Source organism: Petaurus breviceps, unplaced genomic scaffold, assembly GCF_028583685.1.
Source record: "Petaurus breviceps papuanus isolate PSGF00001 unplaced genomic scaffold, PetGlider_PUasm1.0 187, whole genome shotgun sequence".
Classification (NCBI taxonomy): Eukaryota; Metazoa; Chordata; class Mammalia; order Diprotodontia; family Petauridae; genus Petaurus; species Petaurus breviceps.
This window is the reverse complement of record NW_027185799.1, coordinates 10,181,446-10,203,469: the sequence shown is the minus strand read 5'-3', so window position 1 is coordinate 10,203,469 and position 22,024 is coordinate 10,181,446. Positions and strand designations below refer to the sequence as shown.

Below are 22,024 nucleotides of genomic sequence, written 5' to 3'. Positions count from 1 at the left end.
AAGTAGAGTAGTCAGGAAGGATAGGAAATAAGATACAAACATAAAATAAAGATCAGGAGTAGAATTTATTGGGAAAAGCAGGGTAGTAATCATGATCTCAGACAAAATTAAAGCTAAAATAGATTTAATCAAAAGAGAAAAATAGGGAAACTACACTATATATCAGCTATATTAATATTGTTTTAGACTATTGAAAATAACCCTACAGTTTAAGTTAGGAATATTGCTGTGGTATAGGAAATGACAAGTTGGTGGACTTGAAAAATATGGAAAGACTTGGACTTATGAAGAAAAAGGTTATCCTCTTCCTTCCCACCCTCAGAGAAACAGGACAAATAAGTATAGTATAGTCTTACATAGATGCATATGAATGTCTCTACAGGAGTATCATTATAGATATATAAGTATATGTATGTGTGTATGTGTGTATCTGTGCTTAATTGTAGCCTTCTTGGGGGAGGGGGGAGAAAAAGGGAAGGAAAGAACAAAATAAAATGTACACTGCAAAGAACAAAGGAAATTTACAAAGAAGCAAAGCAAAGATGGACAGCTCTGAGCACAATGTGTAGCATTTATTATATAGGCTTTCTTGCAATGGAAATTTATTGTTGTATATTTTGAATCATCTCTTACATTCTGCTGTGCACATGGTAATGCTTTTTTTTTCTTATTTTGTACTTAAGTTTCAGTATTTACATGTATAATGCTTCTTTTTCTTTTACTGTGTATTCAAGTTTTAGTATTTAAGTTTAAAATTAAAAAAAATTTTTTGGAAAAAAAAAACACTTTGGCAGCTGAATCAGAGACTTCTGGCAGAGAGACCAATTGAAAGTATACTTCATTATGCCAGGCAAGAGGTGATGAAGGCCTGAACTAGTATGTTGGCTGTGTGAACAGAAAGAAGGGGATGCATATGAGTAATGCTGTGGAGTTAGAAAAGAGATTTGACAGTGAACTGGCTAGGTATATGAGTTCAAGTAAAGCATGACAGGAGGTTGCGAGCCTGTATGACTAGGAGGATGGTTTTCTTAGTGGTGCAAAGGGGAGGGTTTATAGGGGAAGATAATGCCTTGTCTGTTTTGGACATGTTGACTTTCAGATGCCTGTGGAGCATTCAATTTGAGAAGTCCAAAAGGCAGTTGGTAGTCCTAAACTGGAACTCTGGATTAAGGCTGGATGTTTAGATCTAGGAATCATCTGCATAGAGATGGTAATTGAATCCATAGGAGTGGATGACATCTGGATAACATAAAGCGAAAGAGGAGAGGAAAGAAGGATAAATAAGCATTTATCAAGAACCTGCTATGTGCCAGACATTGTGCTAAATATATTATTTGATAAATGTGGAGCAATTCATCTTAACAAGAAGAAGGTCCACCTCTTCAGCTGAGATAGAAATGAAGAAGGAGGTAGTGGGGGAAGACATTTGAATGTTATGAGTAGGGAAAAAGATGGAACTTATGGAGAATGGCTTCCCCCCCCCCCCTTTTTTTTTTTTGGTGAAATTGGAGGCCAGGTCCTGAGATGCTGGATTGAGGGAGTACTGTGCGAGGCTTGAAGAGGGATAAAAAGGTTAGAAATAACCACTGTTAGTTGAGTGAGATAGCCTGTTGATTAGGGAGCTGTAAAAGAAGTGCCTTGTTGCATTGAGAACCCAGTTGAGATTAGATAACACAAATTTGTAGTGTTCTCAGTCATTTGTGTGTGTTCTTTCTGTTCTGTTCAGCAGCATACAAATAGGAGTGATGGAGGTAGATGGTGAGAGTAATCCAAAATTGGGGTTTGGCAAGGTGTGATTGATAAGAGAAGGTGAGGGTTTTGAGTGTAGAGGACAGTGTAGAGTTGAACCAGTTCACCAAGGGGTTAAACCAAGAAGGGAGAAGAGTGTAGGCTAGTGTATGGATGATGATATGCAAGAAAAAAATAGAGGAATAGAGGGAATAGAAGTAATGGTGAGGATGAAGAACAAAGTTTGGAGTCGTAAACCACATGGAAAAATGTAATAACAGATTATGATCATATAAAGGAGTTTCACAGTTTGAATATGGCGATTTAACACTTATAAGCGATGCTTTACTAAGATTAAGTCCATCTTTGTGTGTAACTGAGGCAAAGTGAAGGAATAATATGAGTTGAAAATATTGAGGAACTGGGAAATTTAGGTTTTTAAGGGAATATCCATATGTAAGGTGGCAAGTGGGAGAGAAAAAGTGTCTTGAGCCCAACACTAAGCACATTGAAGAAGGAGGGAGAATGTCCTGGGTGTGGTCTAGTGGCCACCAGAATCTGAATTAGGTAATAAATTTTAATAGCTTTCAAAGGAAGAGAAGTTTGCTGAGTGATGGTTATAGAGATTATGGACATAGAAATGAGGAGCAGAGACTATTTTGAATTCATCACTAGAGAGCACAGTTTATATTAATGCTTGACTTGTTTTGCTGGATTATATTTATTACAAGAGAGGGCTGCTTCCTGTTTGGGGATGAATTAATGGGAAAATATTTAAGCAGAAAAAATACACGAAAAAATGAAGTTCAGAAGAATGCACAGTCAGCAATTTTGTTAAATCAATTATGCATTTACCAAAAACTAACACAAATTTATAGTTTTATATACAATCCATTTTCCTCTGTGTATTGGAATGTTTATGTTAATTGATGACAGTTCATAATACATAAAAATTAACTAAAAGTACAAATTAATAAACATATACATATACATACATACATACATCTCCAAATGTTTCAAAGTAATTACAGTTAGCTTTGGAAAGCAGCAGGTATAATTTATTACTCTCCAAGACTCAACAGACATGGTTTTGACGTTTGGATCTTCTGATAAGGATGGGAGATTTAATAAAATAGGGAAGAGACATAATACTCACATGGTTTTCCTCCTTTCTTTTTGGCAACTCCTTGTTTGTCTCATTTATTGGCTTTTAATTTTCTTCCCTAACATTGAAAATCTGTCACTGGCTCTCTTCTCACTTTAGTCTCTCCTTCAGAGATGAAGAAAGCTTCAGCTATAAAGTCATGATTAGATTGAAAGTCATGAAGTTGACTCCTAAATTTGTAGCTCTAGTCTTGACTTGTCTTTGAGTTCCAAATCCACATCTCTAGCTGCCTTTAAGGTTTTTACCTCTGAATGTCCTGCCAGCATCTTAAACCCAACATGTCTAAAACCAAGCTTATTTAATTTTACTACCATTCTTCCACCTTCACTGTTTCTGTCCATGCCATTATCTAGTCTCTTATGTTAAAAATGTGACACTTCCTTCTCTTTCACTTCTCATATCCATTGAGATACCAGACCTTTCCAGTTATGCCTTTCACATATGTGTCTTCTTCTTTATTCTTATTTCTGTCACGCTGGTTCAGTCTTTCATTATCACGTGCCTTTACTGTTGTAATAGCTTACTAACAAGTCATCCTACAAAGTACTTCTTTGTCATGCCATTTTTCTGTTAAACATCTTCAGTGGCCTCTTCTGCTTTTCAAGTAAAATTTAGACTTCTTATCCTAGCATTTGATTCCTTCCACAATCTTTTACCAGTCCACCATTCCAGCTTTATCTTTTATAAATTCTTTTGGTGTAAGGGAAGAAGGCATGAAGAGGCAACTAAGTAGTTCAGTGAATACAACAATGGACCTGGAGTTAGAAAGTTTAATCAGTCATTTTTCAGTTGTGTCCAACTCTTCATGATCCATTTGATGTTTTCTTGGTGAAGATCTTGGAGTGGTTTGCCATTGCCTTCTCCTTTGGAGTCAGGAAGATCTGAGTTTAAATCCACCCTCAGATACTAATAGTGTGTGTGACCCAGGGCAAGTCACTCAACTTCTGTGGGCCTCAGTTTCCTCATCTATAAAATGGACATAATAGTACCTATCTTCCAAAGTTGTTAGGTTCAAATGAGGTATTTTTAAAGCTTTACACAAACTTTAGAGCACCATATGAATTGTTAGCTGTTACTATGAACTCTACCCCTTCACCCCTCCTCCACTCCTACCAAATATTCCCTGCCCTTTCTTCCCTCTAGTCATGTTCTTTGTTATATTTGGAATGCTCTACCTCTCCATTTTTGCCTGTTGAATTCGTACCCTTTCTCAAAAACCCAGCTTGTATGTTACCTCTGCCACTAGGCCTTCCCAGGTGTCCATAGTTGATAACTTTCACCTTCAGAAATCATATAACACTTTGTTTTTCAACTCTTTTCATATAATATTGTATATTATCTGTGTTTATACCATATTTACTTAGTAATCAGCAAGCTTGATGAAAGCAGGAACTATATCTTATTTTAACTTTGTATTTACCCCATGCCTAACACAATCAACAATAAATGTTTAGTGAATGGAAGAATAAATAAATCATTCTCCATAATATAGACATAGTCTGTAATATAGAAGTATCAACATGAGTACATTCTACTAGTTTCCCAGTCATTGGTAAATATAAGTTTGTTCAGGGACTTTAGTCCTTTACACTCTACTATCCAGCCACAATTTGATTTAAAGTTTTTATTCTATTTTATATTATTGTTCTCTTATTGAAAGCTCATATAGGGCTCACACAGTGTTTTTGTAACTATAGTGTCTTGCATAGGACCATGTTTATATGGGCATTTTGCTAAAAAAATTTTTTATAATAATGAATCAGTTTGTCAGTTTTGTATTTTTCCCCTGTAGCTGCCCTAAAGGAAAGGTTACTTAACAAGCTATGAACTTGCTAAATTTTTTCAAAATATTTTTATCTTAGAATGGAGCTGGTTTATCAGGAACTAGAGGAAGTAAAGTTGGACACAATAATGCACAGTGGGTAAGTATAATATCCATTTAATATCTTAATGAACATTGTCACTAAGTAAACAGAACTGAACAATGAATAAGGAAAATATTGCGAAGTAATAAATGGACGTAGGTCAATTTGTATGAACTCTGAAAATATAATATAAAAAATTGAGAAGTAGTAATAAATGGACATAGGCCAATTTGTATGATCTTCGAAAATATAACTACATTTGCAAGAAAACCAGCAAGTGCCATGGAGCATATTTCAGACTCAGTGTCCAGATTTGGGATATATTCTTAGCTAGTTTTTTTGTAAGTCAATTTCATGGTGCCAGGTTTACCATTTCTGAACGCACATATCCTAGTAGTGTGCATCAGTGATATGACAAGACATTTCACTGTTAATGATGCAATTCAATCTTTGACTCCTCTGCTGCCAGTGAGGAAGAAGACTTTTAGATTAGAACTGGGCTTTTAGGTCACCAAGTAGTCATCAGATACTGATAAATTCTGGGTTACTGCTGACACTAGCTAAAACCAGATTGCTGTTTAAGTGGTAAAAGTCCAGGCATTCCATTACCAAACTCCTCACCTGATCTAGTCTAGAGACATATATACTTTTAGTTATCTAACATAGCAATTTATTTTATCATAGGGACTTTTCTAGGATTTTTTTGGGAAAAGAGGAACATGATATGCTAGATATTTAGTAATCTAATCTCAGCTACATAGAGCCATATGACTAAATAGAATACTAGACATGTAATGTACTCTCCCCTTGAAGCAAAATGGAATATAACAAAACTTTGTCCATATGCCATTATTTGTGCTAAGTTTGGTGCTCATCAACCTGTCTAAGCCCTAGCACTTGAGAGCTACCAAATAATTTTTCTAAATTTAAAAAGTTTGGACATGCATATATGAATGTAAAATTTTCAAGCTCTTGAGAGTCCACATGGATATACTGAAGTAGTATGTTTAAAAAATAAAAAAGTTTTAATAGCCGCCATGTTATTATGAGAGAACTTGGTTGACTTTATAGACAGTATCTATAAATTATAGCCATCAAAAGATTTTTGTAAGACAAGAGGTAACGGCATTTGAACTAGGGTGGAACAGTAGAGGAAAGGAGGGAATTTATGCAAGAGATAAGGCTAGAATTGGTAGGACTTGGCCGTTGATTGGATTAAGAGAAGGGAAGAGAAGATTTAGCTCTTTGGTGACTAGGAAAATGATGTTTCATGTTGTCAACAGAAATATTGGCAGGTTTGTAAGAAAATGATGAGTTCACTTTTAAACATGTTGAGCTTGAGATATTGAGAGAACATCCAAGTAGTGATATAAATCAGGACTTTAGAGATCTAGGACTGGGGCAGAACTGTGTAGTGGGAAGAACACTAGATTGGTAGTCAGAGAACATGGGTTAGAATTCTAGTTCTGCCTATGTGACTTAGAAAAAGTCACACTTTCTGGGCCTTGGTTTCCTCATCTATAAAAAATAGGATTAGACTGGGTAATATCTAAAGCTCTCTTTTAATTCAAAATCTGTGATGTTATGATGTTCTAGAGGTCAAAGGAGAGATTACAGAGCTTGAGAAGTGGACGTATGGAAGCCAGCAAAGTATAGTGTCATCAGAGTCTTAGTTATTTAATTATAGAAGTTTTTAGTTATTAAAGCTTAAAATGCACCAAGACTTTTTGGGACACCCTATAATCATGATAGTTGAGGCCATGAGAGTGAATGGGGTCATCATAAAGAGAAGGGTAGAGAAAGAAGAGAAGTCCTAGGACAGAACCTCAGATGCCACCCACACCTAGGGACTAGGAGCAGCAAAAGGAATGAGAAAGATTGATCAGAGATGTTGGAGACTGACCAAAAAAAGAACTGTATTCACTGATGTGAGTGGAGGGGAGAGTACCAGGTTGAAGGGGTGGATGAATAGTAGCATATATTACAGAAAAGTCAAAGACTTTGAAAACTCAGAAGACATTTTTATATGCTCTTTTTTCTCACTCATTAGAGAGGCCCAATTTCTTCCATGGCTACATTTGTCATATGATTGTGGATCAAAATAATCAAATAAAAATAACCTCTTTTTTCACAGAGGTAGCCATTACTCTACTCCATCTATCCTCCCTACCCTTCACTTTTATCAGAATAGGTGAATGAGATGTCCTGGTCATCTATCATACTTTTCTAAGGGCATGGTAACTTGTTAACTCCCAGTTTAAAAGAAATGCATCACACCTAGGGAGCTGGAAATAGACATTGATGTTGTAGTACTCTTGCTGAGAATCTTTGCCTTGCTTCTGGTAAAGAACATAAGAACTGTCACCTGTGTTGAGTCAGTATTGGTAGTTTAAGTTAATTTTTTAAATATATTTTTATTTCTTTCATTAAATACTAACCAATTACATATAAAAAATTAACAATTAAAAAAAAATGTGAGTTTTACATTCTCCTGCCCCTCTCCCACTACTTGCGAAGGCAAACATCGATTATGCATGTAAAGTCATGCAAAATATTTCTGTAAAAGCCATGTTGCAAGAGAAAAAAGTATGCTTCAATATGCATTCAGACTTCATCAGTTCTCACCCTCTGAATGCTGTCCCTCATGGGTCCTTCATCATGGATCCTATCTTGGATCATTGACTTGATGAGAGCAAGTCTTTCACAGTTTATTATTTCTACAGTGTTACTGTTAATGTGTACAATATTCTCCTGGTTCTGCTCACTTCACTTTGCGTAACTTCATATAAATCTTACCAGGCTTAAGAAATTGTTTTTACTTATTTTTTTGGTCAATTGAATGAAACCCAACCCTTTCTTAAGTCACTGAAGCATTTTGGCACTAAGAACTAGTATTTGGAGAATCTTCATGAAATTGGAAGGAGACTAGTTACCAGGTTCAACCAGGAAAACAAATAAGACATAATAGACTTGTCTCATGTCTCAGTAAGCACAAGGTTAGCTTAGAGTAAGGGGTGTTATGGACACTAAGTCAATAGCTTATGGTATATACAAAGGGAGATCATGGCATTCACAGGTAATACATGAATAGGAAGCAGGATATAGGGAGTGGGATTTAGAGGATCATGAATAACTCAAACAAGGGCATAGGAGTCGGAAAATACAGGACACATACTAGAAATGGCATTTTGTTTTTGTTTTGCTTTTTGGAGGGCAGTTGGGGTTAAATGACTTGCCCAAGGTCACATGGCTAGTTTTTTGTGTTAAGTGTCTGAGGCCGCGTTTGAACTCAGGTCCTCCTGACTCCAGGGCTAGTGCTCTATTCACTGCGCCACCTAGCCGCTCCGAGAAATGGCATATTGTTTTCTCATAGTTTATCTCAAATTTTTTTCATATGTTTTATTGAACATTTCTGTTATATGTACTTTTATATTTCCTTGTCTCCCCCATTAGGATATCAGATTACTATGAAGGGAGATTGTTTGATTCTTTGTACTTTTAGCACATAGTAGAAATTTAATAAATACTTGTAGATGGAACTCTTATTTTCCTAGCCCTAGACTCTTGTTTCTTAGCCTTTGATTGCATTTTTTCAAGGTGTTGAAAGTTATTTTCTCTCTATTTGAGAATAGGGGAGAAAGATGATACATAGATCAAGCTTTGCAATTAAGGCAATCAATCAATCAATCAATAAAGTATATCTATATTTAGGACTTAGATACACACATTGATTTTATGTAGGTGGTTCAACATGACCATCCATCCTTCTCAACCCCATTCCATCTAATCACAGCTCTTAATCTTGTCTGTAAAGATAGCAGGAAAGATTTTGTCAAATGCTTTGCTAAAATCTAACTCAGTTTTATCTAGATCATTCTCTTGATCTGTCAGTCCAGAAACAATGTCAGCAAAGTAAAAGAAATTAGTCTGGTATGACCTGTTCTTGATGAAGCCATTTGGACTCATTATCATACCTTCTCTCCCCACCCCCCTTTTTTTAGAGGTTCGTTAATTGTTCATTTAATTATACATTCTAGAATTTTGACGGGAATCCAAATTAAATTTATTGGTCTGTAAATTTCTCTTCTCTTTTATCCTTCCTCCCTTTCCTCTCTCTGTCTCCATATATTTTAGAAGAAAAAGATTTTTGAAAATAATAAACTACATGAACTGCAACTTAGAAAATCACCTTTAAACTAAAATTGGGTTATGATAGAGAAATTTGACTGTAAATTAAAGAAGATAAAAATAAAAAGTCCCATGAGAATATATTGTCAGCCCTTTGGCTACCAGGAGAATCTGGATGAGACTTTCTTACCATTATAAAACTGACAGAAACATGAAATGCTAGTGATGGTGAATTTCAACTATCTGTACAGTTGCTTTAAGGTTCGTTTTGCTCAAAGTGGAAAGTCCAATATATTTTTAATGTTTGGCTAACAATTCACTTCTAGGATATGAAGTGTTGAGTGAAGGAAACTGCTACTATAAATCAAATTCTAAACACTGTGGAAAAACAGGATTGTAATGTAAAGTTACAGAGAACCTTGGGGGAGAGTAACCATATTATGTTTTTTAAAAATTAATTTAAAATTTTCAATTAACAGGCATTTATTTTCTTTCCTTTCCATATCTCTCACTAAAAAATAAAAGTATTTATAATAAATTTATAATAAACCATTGTAAAAGAAAAAATAATGCATTGTCAAGTAAAGCAAATTCTTATATTAGCCATGTCCATAAATCTGTGTGTCATTCTACATATTTAGTCCATCACCTCCCCATTAAGTGGTGGGTAGCATTCTTCATCATTGATCCTCTGAGATCATGTTTAATCATTTCATGTGACTATATTATCTTAGAATTAAAAATAACCATGAAAGGGAATTCTGACATAGACATAAGAGCATATAAAATGTTCAAGAAGGATGTCCCTCCTGATCTTTCTGAGGAAAGATACAATGGGAAATGTAGTTGATGTTAAAAACAAAAGATGTGAAAATGTATTTAAAAGATAGATATATCCTAGCCAGAGACTCTAAAAAAAGGGAAAAGGGATTTTTAAAGGCTTTTTAAAAAATTCTGACTCTACAATAAATTATTTCAATGAGAGAAAAAGGAAGAGACACCAAGGAACCCAGTGTGACAAACTCAAAAAGAGCATGTATAGAATAAGGAAAGAGATTCAGCCAAAAATGAATGCCAAACAGTGGCACAGCCCTGTAAGAGTAGTATGGGGAAGACTACAGCCCAAAGTGAAATGCCACTTTCTGATTTCCTCTCTTAGGATGTGTTCTAACACAGGGTGGATTATGGATTCCTGCATTTGGTAGGACAGGTAGCTTCTAAGTTTTTTTCCAAATGTAAAATTCTGTGATTTCTTATTGGCTGACAATTTCCTATAGAACCTCAGACTATTTAACAGACATAAACTCCTAGACATTTCTAAAATACAGGTAAATGTGCATCTCACTGAAATGTGCCATGTAGTCTAATACATCCTTAATTTTATTATCTTCATATTCATACTGCTAGATAAGGACATATACTAATGCTGTCATTTCTTTTTCCAGCAGAGGGCTCTGTTGTCCTTGTGAAAGAGTACTTCGAAAAATGCTTGAAAAGTTAAAAGTAAATGTAGACTGGTTAGGTCAGAGACAATGTCTTGGTCACAGCCTTTTGCACAGAAAGTATAGACAATAGTGAAAACCTTTGGCATATTATAGGGTATAAAATCTTTTGATAAAAAGGTACAGGTAATTAAATTACCATTTTTGAGAAGGCATTCATCCTAGGTAACTCATTTTAAGTTGGAAGATCTGGTCTGCTTTTGCCTTTTTCTTCTTGGGAAAAAATATTCTTTAGTGTGAGATTAATATGTATATCTAAGTGTCTTATAACCAAATGAAGTGAAAATGTGAAATTAAAATGGAATTTTTTTTTTATTTCCCTAAACAGCGTGCAGTTAAGAAATTTCTTAAGCTGGTATCAAACCAAGATATGCCAGTGTTTCTTATTGATCCTCTGATTCTGGAAGCAATTAATAAAGATTTTGAACAGGTTAAAAACTCTTCTTATGGCAGTGTCTCAGAATGCAAGTATTTATGTGCAAAAAGAGACTTCACTACATTTGCACTCCTGGACCATCTATTGAAAAATGAGGTAAAGTAATTTACTTTAGATAGTTGGCCACGTACATTTTTTTGTGTCTTTCATAAAAGCAGGCTATGTCAGGTTAACTAACATGTATTATGTACCTGTTATCTGTCAGGCACTGTGGTAAATGCTGGGGATACAAAGAAAGCTCTTTGAGGAGTTCATAGTCTTTTTTTTTTTAAGCAATCGGGGTTAAGTAACTTGCTCAAGGTTACATGGCCAGTTATTTCTGGGTGGGTGCTAAGTGTCTGAGCCCGGGGTTCGATCTCCAGGTCATCCTGACACTGGAGCCGGTGCTCTTACTCTCTGTGCTACCTGGCCGCCCCAGTTCATAGTCTTAATAGGGGAAACAACATGGCAACAATTATGTACAAACAAGATATATGCAGAATAAATTGGAAATCATTAAAAGAGGGAAGGCATTAGCATTAAGGTAAAGGAGTAATCTGAAAATAGCTCTGGAGAACAAAAAATAAATGAGCTTACATTCCTGACCCCATGAATTGGAGGAAGAGGGAAGAGTGGCTTCCATTGGAAAGTTGCAAGGGATGTCGTATACTTGGAGGAGCTGTGTTTCAGTTAAGGCAAGAGAGTGGAGAGCATATTGTTGGAATGTAAGAGCTTTTGTTGAGAATGTAGTAGAGAGTCTTAGAATGGACTTGGAACGAGATAGGATGAGTGAGACTGCCAGCCGATCAAAATGAAGTGAGGATTTAGAAGACTTTGCTGATGACATACTCCTTCAGCTGAAGTGATGGGAATAGATAACTGGCAGATTGGAAAAACTAATATAATGAAAAGTAGATTTAGAAGGATGTGTTTTCAGTATGAGAGATAGATTACTTAATTGACAGAGCTTAAACAGAAGAGTAAATGGACTAAACATAATTTAATAACAAGATAATCACATTTATATGATACTAAACAGTTTACTTGGAGTGTTAGATATGATGTGTGGAGACACCTTCTAGGTTTGACCAAAATTTGTATTCATTCTCCAAGGTCTAGATGAATACAACAAGCCAGAGAATATTTCTGAGATGACAAGAGAATCAAACCTATGCTAAAAAAAGAAGTGCCTGTTTCTGTTCTCTGGATACTTAATACAGACAGTATTCAACTACTATTCTTTACCTTTATTAATTTTGTAATAGTCAAAGTTTGAGAAGATTTTCAAACAAATCAATCGGTAAACATTTATTACGTGTCTACTCTGTGCCAGGCACTATGCCCAGCACTGATGATACAAAGAGAAGTGAAAGACAGTCCCTGTTGTCAAGGAGTTCATAGTCTCGTGGGAGAGACAACAGGCAAACAACCATGCGCCAAAAAGCCCTATGTCAACTGTCGACAGTGGGAGGACACTAGGATTAAGTGGGATCGGAAAAAAAGGTGTGGAAAAGAGCGATAGTTTTGTAGTAGGCCTTATTTAAGGTGTCATATTAGATAAGAAGAAAAGGAAAAATTCCATGGTAGGTAGTTTCTATAGGAATGGAGTTAAGTTGAAATAAATTGAAAATTTAGAGGTAATATTTTGCCAATATACAAGGCAGGGCATATAGTTAGCACCAAGAGGTTTGGGGAGGAAAGCCGTATATGGTATTCAAGGGTAAAGCCAAAAAATTTAGATAGGCATAGGATAATTCAACTTTAAAAAGCAATTATTAAGCACCTACAATATTCAAGGCACTTTGCAAGGTACTAGAGATACAAAGACAAAAACGAAACAGCTCTTGCTCCCAAAGAGTTTACATTCTCCTGGAACATAGAATTAATACTGTGTTTTCTAGAAGTGGTGTTGAGAGAAGCTGAGTGGTGTAGTGACAGGAACAAGAGTCCTGACATCGTATCTTGTTTCTGCTCCTTACTAGCTCTCTGACTTTTTAAAGCAAGTCACTTAACCACTCTGATCTCCAGCTTTTCATCTGTAAACAGCAGATGACATAGTAATAATAAGAGTGAGGAGCTAAACTCACAAGACTATTGTGAGGTAAGCTTTAAAGCACTATAGAAATGTGAATGGTCATTATTATCAGTTATATTAACACCTACTTTTATAGGCCAATTATGCTCTTACCTACATGCTCACTCTCTCTCCTCTTCCCACTCCTCCCCCACCCCCAATTGCGAAAGCAAGAAAAAATAAGAATTGTTACCAACATACATAGTCAAACAAAACAAATGCTTGTGTTGGCCATATCTAAAAAAAAAAAAGCCTCAGTCTTCACTCTGAGTTCATCTCCTCCCTCTGGAGGAGGTTCTGATCAGTTGGGGGGGGGGGGGTTAATGGGGTGGGGAGCACTCCAGACCTGTGATTTTATTGTTGTAGAGAGATTCTTGAGGAACATGCTTCTGCTGATACAGATTGGTAACTGTTCTTCAGCTCACAGTATTAGAGGGTTGCTTAGGGCATTGAGAAATTAAGTGAGTTGCCCCAAGTCTCAGAGCCAGGATGTATGAAGGTGGGTCTTATAGTTCCATTGTCATGATTGCAGTGCCCACTCTCTGGCCTCTTTGCACCATTATTGTTTGAAGCATGCTTTCACTGTATGTAATTATGTTGGGAAAGATAAATTGTGCTACAACACATTAAGATCCATGTAATAAATTATCTTATAATGGTATTCTGTTACAGTAACAAATTGTAATATAAGGGTGCTCATGAAAGGGCTGCTTCTTTGAAGTGCTACAGGAATATAAAGTTATTAATAACTGAATTTAGACCAGCAACTTTCACTTTATAGTGAGAAGTCTATTAATGTTTATTTTATTTATACTTTCTGGTGAATTCTGAGGAACAGATGAAATGAACAGTTAATCAGCCAAGTATTTGTCAGGTGGCTACTTATTATGTGCCAGGAATTGGGGATACTAATGCAAAATCAAGACAGTCCCTGCCCTGAAAGAGCTTACATTTTGGTGGAAGGATACCATAGTATTATTGTAAATGCAAACTATATGGAAAGGAATGATTCAAGGACAGATCATATCAACTGGGGGAACCATGATGTGTCACTTGAGTTGTGCCTTGAAAGAACTTGGGGTGGGGGGTGTAGGGGGTGCGGGTTCAGGAGGCAACAGAAAGAATATTTCAGGCATGGGGAAAAGCAAAAGAAAAAGTTGGTCATTTTGGCAGGACCATATCCATGAGGAAAAAATCATATGTAATTAACCTGGAAAGATAGGTTGGAGCCAGATTATAAAACATTTTAAAGGTCAAAAAGAGGAGTTTGAATTTTATTCTAGAGATAGTAGGTAATTGCTAATGCTCTTTGAAGCAACATGTTCAGATCTGAGTTTTAGGAATATCATTTTGGTAGCTGTGTAGAGAGTGGATTGGAGAGGAGATAGACCAGACACAACCCCTTACACCACTCATGCACTCCGCAATCCAGTGATACTGGCTTCCATGTTACTCCTAATACATCATACATGTTTCCTTAGTATCACGTGTTTTCACTGGCTGCCCCCGCATGCCTGGAACTTTTTCTGTTGTCTCTGCCTCCTGGCTTCCCCCGTGTCTCACCTAAGTCCCACCTTCTGTTAAAAGGTTTTCCCAGTCCTCCTTATTCTTAGTGCCTCCCCCCTGAAATTATTTCCAGTTTACCTTGTTTGTGTATCACCTATTTGCATGTTTTCTTACTGGTTTTTGCCTTTTTTTGTAATCCCAGCACTTATCAATGCCTGGTACATAGTAGGCACTTAAATGCTTGTTGACTAACTCATTGATTAGGAGATTGTAATTGTACACAAGTGAGACTTGTTGAGGGTCTGAACTTAGAAGTATTATGGTGTGAATTGACAAAAGGAGATTGAAGTGAGAAATGTTGATGAAGAAGGATAGACCTGATTTGGCAGCTGATTATTATGTAGGGAGTGAGAGTAAAGGACCAAGAGGTTTCATGCTTGAGTAACTAGAGTAATGATGCAACCATTGACATAAATAGGAAATTAGGAGGAGAGGTGGGGATGCCTGTTGGAGATATAGGTAGTATCCAACATTTAGTTGGAGGTAGGACAGAGCTCAGGAGAGATATGAAGGCTAGACATGTAGATTTGGTAGTCATTCCCTTGGAGATGGTTGATGGGAGCTGGGGAGAATACCATGAACCAGATGTAGAGAAAGAAAAGGAGGAGGTTCAGAATGTAGCCTCAGGAGTACACCCATGAATTGAAAACAGGGCATGTGAAGGACACAGAAGGATTGATTGGTCTGGCTGATAGGAATTATGGGTAAAAAATCATAGAGATGAACTCAAACTTTATGTCAGGAAAAACTTATGATTAGAGTTGTCCAAAAATAGAATGGACAACCTTGAAAGGTATTGGGCTCTACCTTGTTAGAAATTTTTAGGCAGAGGCTAGAGCCAGTGCTTCTTAAACTGTGGGTCTCAACTCTGTTTAAGAATTGCTGAAGGGCTTGGGAGTGGAAAAAGTTTAAGAAGCCTTGGGCTAAACAACCACTTCTCAGTTATATTATAATGGGGACTGCTTTTGTATTTTGGGTGGGTTTGGATGGCTATTGAGGTCTCTTCCAGTTCTCAAAATCTGTGATCCTGTTAACAAAACCCAGAAAATAGAAAATATACAGAAGAAAGGAGTGGTCAGTGGTGTCGAATAATATATAGGATTGAGGAAAGATCATTGAGATTAGTAACAGAGATATTATTAGTGACCATGAAGAGAGTAATTTTAGTCAGGTAGTGGGGAGGGAATTGTGTAATAAGTAAGAAATAAGAGAATGGAGGCAGTGAATGTATATTGTAACCTCCAAATATTTTGCTTTTCTGCATCTCACAGGCATTTTGAAATATAAATGAGCCTCATGTCTGAAAGATACTAGCTGTGTCCCTGGTAAAATTTCCCACCTTTCCTCCAGTCTTTGGCATCAGTACTCCATCTATTCTCTCAATGTCAAGGCTTTCAGGGAAGGAGGACCATCTTCATATGAAATAGTGAGGGATCCCTTGAAATCATTTGTACAGTCTAATTGTGGGAAAAATACTTCCCTGGGCTTCAGGTTTTTTTTTTTGGTCATCACTTTATTATTCACTTTATTATCATTAAAGTGAAGATTTGGACCTGTGTGATCTCTAAGGTTCTTTCTAGTTATTCTTTTGATTCCAGGATTCCTTAATGTGTTTAGTAAACACCAGTCACATTTTGCTGTTCATCTTTGGCTTTAGCTGAAGCTTTAAAGGAAACTTCTTTGGTTCTAGGAAAACTGGTTTCAAATAGCTGAGAGAATGGGATTCCAGTGCCTGAAGATTCAGAGCAAAGATCCCCGCCTAGATGGAATAGATTTCCTCTCTGGAAGTGAAATCCCCCTGCACTTTATCCTCAAACTAGCAACTCATGCCATCCACCTGGTGATCTTCTATGGAAGAAATGGCAACTACCTCTGGCATGGACAGTTACGACTCAAAAGACATTCAGACAGAAAGTTTGTGCCTTTTCGGAAGTTACAGTATGGTCATTATCCAGGAGCTTTTGACAGGTGAGTTAAACAGCATGAAAAAATCAGAAATGTTTGCTGACCTCATTGAATGACATTTCTTTATGTGTGAAAAAATGTAGTATAAAACTAATATATGCTAGGTCTTAAATTCAAAAACATTTAAAAATCTGATTATCAAGTTAAATGCTAATAGTAGTCATACTAGATCAAGGACACACAATCATAATTTAGTATATATATAGGGAGTCACTTCATGACATTTAAGTGTTTACCAATATTAAGCATTTTCTGTCCATTCATGGACTCCTTAGAATTGGAACAAAAACATGGATGTGAAAATAGCTAGCGAAAGCATCATTTTCTACTCCTTTGAGGAATAGCAGATAAGTAGTTACTGGTCATAGAGAAGTGGAATTTCAGCTCTTCTTTTGAGGAAGAAGGCAAATATTTGCTTTCCTTTTTTTTTTTAAACTTATGCTAAGAGTTTTATAATTTCTGGGAGTGAGTTGGCCATGCTCTTTGGTTCTTCTTTTTGTCTGCTTTGGCTATTTCCTTGTTAATATAGTTACCTCTTCAGGGGCAGGAGGACAGTAGCTGAAAGTTAGCCATCTGTTTTTGTTTTTGTCACTGCCAGAGGAGGCAGACGAGATGGGACATTTTCATTTATTCTAGTACCTTGGAACCATTCTATTTCAGATATTATAAATATAATTTAGTAGCTTTCTGCTTTAATCTGGACATTGGGAATTGTGACTAAAGAGTTAAAGGCTTAGTGTTAACTTCATAAAAAATTGTGGAGAAAAAATGTACCTTTTGGGATTTATTAATGTCCAGTTTGAAAATCCAAGGGGTCCCCAGTCACCGTTTAGAAGTGAGAACAGTATTTCCTTTGAAAAATGGTTATTTTTATAGGATTTAATATTTATATTTTGTGTAAAATTCTATAATTAATGGTATGACTTTATGGTCATTAAAAGATAAGTCAACTTTTGGCTAATTTGGCTGCCAGAATGAAGGCCAAGCAGATCAGCTTTAAAACCCTAAAAATTGCACCGCGCCAAATGATCAAGAAATTCAGTGAGAAACTAAAGTGACTACAGAACTGCACACTAAATCAGCTAGAAGGTTACAGGTGCTAGGAAAGGAGGCTGCCTGCAGGGCTAGCACCAGCTCAGGCAGATAAACCAGTAATCTACTGTGACCAGATATGGGCCTAAGATTTGTTATAACCTGCAGAGCTCTGTATACAGAGCAGCAAAAACAGAGGAAGCCCCAGGGTGATCAGAAACCCTCAGTGAATACTTCAGAAACAACAGGAAATAGTAACTACCAGTGTAGTCACAGTAGCACTCAGAGTCCCTAATACTCTGGTGAGATTCCATGGAGGGCCCCCAAGATAGAAAACAACATTTGAAAAAATATATATATATATAAAAGCCATGCTATTATATAAAAAAGTTAAATCTTTTCTCTTGTGTTGTTAAATCTTTTCCCTTTTACAGATTCAGTAATGCAGAATCTGCTTCAAATACTAAGGGGCCTACATATAAAACTAGAAACAGACATGCTTCATCTACCATATTTTTTACATGTGACATAATTCTGACAATGAGGACTTCTTAAATTTGGTAGAATTCCAGTATCAAACTCCGAGGCATAACAATTTCTAAGGAGAAGAGTTGTTTCTGTTCCAGAAAAATGATAATTTACTTATGTTAACCTTTTTAATCAGAGTTCAGGTGTTGAATATTTAACTCAGAATGAAACAATGTCTGAACCAATACATTTTTTTTTGCATGTAGATTTTTTTTTCCTGACTCTAGCCAAGTATTAAAATGACCAGTTTAGTCAAAATATTTTGAAAGATTGACTTCCATCATAAATTATTCTAGATGAACAAATAATAGCCCATTATTCTGAACATCCCATCCCTTGTGCTTGCCTCCACCTCACCCCTTTCTTTTTTTAGGGAGAGTCCACAAGTCCACGCTCAGGGATAAGAAGCAACTGGTTCTGGGAAGACATGATTTGGGTTTTTTTTTTTAAAAGCCTAGGGCTAGTTCATTCATTCATCAAATATTATGAGCCTGCTATGCAAAAGTTACAACTAGATTGTACAGTGGATTGAGTGCTAGGACTGAAGTCAGGAAGACTCATCTTCCTAAATTCAAATCTGGTCTCAGACACTTAACTAGGTGTGTGACTCTAGGCAAGTCACTTAACCCTGTTTTCCTCGGTTTCCCCACCTGTAAAAGGAGCTGGAGAAGGAAATGGCAAACCACTCATGTCTCTTTGCCAAGAAAATTCCAAATGTCACAAAGAGTCAGATATGACTAAAAACAACTGAACAACAGCGATGCTATACAAAAGGTATGGGCTAGACACTGGGAGATGGACAGCATTGAATTTGTAGTTGGAAGACCTGTATTCAAATCCCACCTCTGATATCTCTTGAATGACTTTGGACCAAGTCACTTAACTTCTCTGGACTTCTCTTTATTTGTAAAATGAAGGAGTTAGACTAGATAGTCTTTGTAGTTCTTTTTAGTTTTAAATCCAATTATTTAGTCACCATTCAGTTGTCAAAAGTCAGTAAGCATTTTAAGTTCCTACTATATGCTAGATATTGTTGTCATAGATACTAGGGATCAAATGAGATCCCTGATCTCCTGAAATTTACATTCAGGTGTATAATATGGGTTCTAATTGTCTTCAGTTATTCAGCATACATTCTTTGGGCATCTGGTAAGTGTAAGATACTGTATTGAACACTCAGTTTGTGCCACATAAGCAAAGCTTCAGTTTTATAGCTTTCTAGGTGGGAACATGGCTTTGTAAACCTTCAGACAGAAGCTCTCTGTGAGGGATTTATTCTTCCTATGTCTTATTTTTTTTTGTTTTTTTAGAGGTATGATGATGACTCCACTAGAATCTCTCTGACATGGAAATATAATTCATTAACCTGATGGCCAGTCTTCAGCATTATGCTCAAATTGCCTCTCTTCCTCATGTCATTAATTCTAAGTTTCTAGAGCTAAAGACAATCTAAACAGCTTTCATTCTAAGTAAATTGGTGGCTTCGTGTTTGTTAATACTGTTAACTTCCTTCTTACTGAAGCCTGTGAGAATATTTATGAGTATGTACAAAAATATTTCAGAATCTTTTATACAAAATACATAAATACACTCATTTTGGGTAAAGTTTTATAGATTGTCCTCAAGTTGTTAATTTGTAACTAAGTTGACTATGGTGAAAATATTCTTAAGATTTACCATTTTTGCTGATGTTATGTTTTGTTTGATGTTATGTTTGCTGATATATTAGGAAAGGATGCAGTTTCTTATGGGTACAATGTTCTGGGTCAGAATCTTATCTTAAATTTTTTGTTTTCTCTTCAGACCAGAATTGCTACAAGTTTCTGTTGATGGACTTGAAGTACAGATTCCAAAGGACCTTAACCACTTTCTAGAGGAAGTGCCACACTCTAGGTTTATTGAATGTAGGTTCAAAGAAGCTCACTCTTTCTTTCAGGTTAGTGACACTCAGAAAGTATAACTTTTAAAATTAAAATAAGTTTATAATGTTAATATTAAATAAAGTATAGAAATTTATGAAAAAGCAGAAAATAAAACTTCTGTCAGCAGGATTGTCGATTCATGAATGGTCTCTTTTGGATATTTTGTTTTAATGAAAAAGTATGGCCTACCTTTGGTAATATAATTCTTTCCAAATAGATAGTTTGATACTTTTGAAGCCCTTTCTTGAGCAGTGAGGGCAAGTTCATTATTTTTATTTAATACCTCAAAATCACTTATTCTTTTCTGTGTACTTCACACATGTTTGAGGCAGAATTTTAAAATGTAAAAGCTTGAAAGAATCTTAAGAGGTCAGTTAGTTCAACTTGTTGTTTCCAGATAGGACTGCCCATTAATTGTATATATGTAATGTAATGTGTTCTGTTTTTAAAAGTGTCAAAGGATGAAGATTTCCCTTTGGATCATACATCATACAATATTGTAAAACTTTATGAAGAAAATCTTCTCAGAAGGGTGATGTTGAAGAGTAATTTTGTAATTCTTGTAATATTATTTAAAGATATATGAAATATGAGAAAGGTGCTTTTGAGCTTTATTCTTCACTAGGGTGAAGGACATATAAATTGAACTCTGGGAGGACATAGAATAGAAGTATTACACACATACACAAATCATTCATACAACCAGGTTTGGTTTCCTTAATCCTACATGACCTCCTGTAATAGTAATGGAATATAAAGATCCCCCTGTATTGGCCTTGGTTTGATTGTGTTAAAAACCCAGAGCTTGTTAATCCCACTTGTGGGATGGACTTGTTGATGTGAAAAGGGAGGGCTGAACTGGGAGGAGCTGGTGACGTAAATTTGGAGAGACAAGAGAGAGGCAGAAGAACTTTTTGGAAGCAGCACCTTGGAGGCAGAGAGAGACCGAGAGGATTGCTGAGGGCCACTTTGAATTGCCCAGGACTTTTGAGACCTGCCCCTGGAGCTGCCAAGGACTGAGGAGACATGGCTGTTTTGCTGGTACTTTGTCTGTCTCTTTTGATGTTGTTTGGCCAGATTTGTCCACTGGTGAAAGACAGTCCTGTTGTTGAAGACCTGGAACCTGGCTGTTGGTTAAAAGCTACTGAGACTGTCCTGCAGACAGAGAGTGAATACTGTCCACTGGTGAAGGACAGTGGTGTTGTTGCAGGGGTCTGGAAACCTTTCTGTTGGTTCAGAAGCCCTGAAGAAGGATTTTCTTGTTGTATGTTTACAGAAATCCTGGGAGAGGGTTTTGCTAATGTTTTCAGGGGTCCTAGGACTGTTCTGCAGACAGAGAATGAATTAATGAAGACACTGGCAATGTATCTTGTGGCCTTGCTAAGCTTTGTCTCCCCAGGAACAAAGATTGCTGAGAACTTGCCTTGGGTCAGGATGAAGAAAAGACCTCCATTTGGGTATTAAGTGCTGTGCTTAAACTTGTTGTAACTCTGGGGTAGATTCAATTGTGATCCAGGGGTGGGGAACTTTTGACCTTTTTGTGTTCTATGATTGAACAAATGAATGTACTTTACTTATGATTGGAAACTAATCTCCTTTTGAGAAGAGGGGCTTTGTGATGGACTAAATGAAGGTACAGCCTAGGGGTGGAGTAGTATTTAGAACAGGGACTTTGTAATTGATTAAATGAATGTAATGTCCTGGGGTGGGGTAGTACTTGATTAAATCAGGTAGTACTTGGAGATTATTTAATCACACTTAGTAAATGCTGTATTTTGAATGATGCCATATTTTGATCTTCTCTGTTCTTAATTTTTCACTGAATAAAATGGAGAGCACCTATGCTGGTATTTTGAACCTTGGGAAGTTGCCTTTGCTTGGCATTACATTACACCTCCTAAATGGGAAGAGTGAAAAACCAGGATGAAGATTAGTGCCATATGGCCTAGGCCACTTGTAGATGACCTTGGTAAAGTTGCTTAACATTTTTCTGCTTCAGTTTCTCCTCCTGTAGAGCAGGGACACTGCACATGTAAAACTACTAATGATTTTCAAATGAAAGCTTCTGTTGATAAAAATATATAAAATTTATATCTATTTTGTGGTTTATCTGCAAAATTTTAATTCCAGTCTG

The 22,024-nt window shown here is 36.3% G+C and overlaps 1 protein-coding gene across 3 annotated transcripts in view; it reads left to right on the top strand.

The window, feature by feature from the left end:
• The window catches only part of FKTN (fukutin), a 74,746-nt gene that overhangs the window by 20,286 nt on the left and 32,436 nt on the right, over positions 1-22,024 (top strand). For all 3 annotated transcript variants that reach the window (XM_069090645.1, XM_069090647.1, XM_069090646.1), the window contains 4 exons: positions 4,756-4,815; positions 10,717-10,920; positions 16,134-16,411; positions 19,772-19,904. In XM_069090645.1, the coding sequence (XP_068946746.1) occupies positions 4,756-4,815; positions 10,717-10,920; positions 16,134-16,411; positions 19,772-19,904 (675 nt within the window). The remainder of the gene's footprint in view (positions 1-4,755; positions 4,816-10,716; positions 10,921-16,133; positions 16,412-19,771; positions 19,905-22,024) is intronic.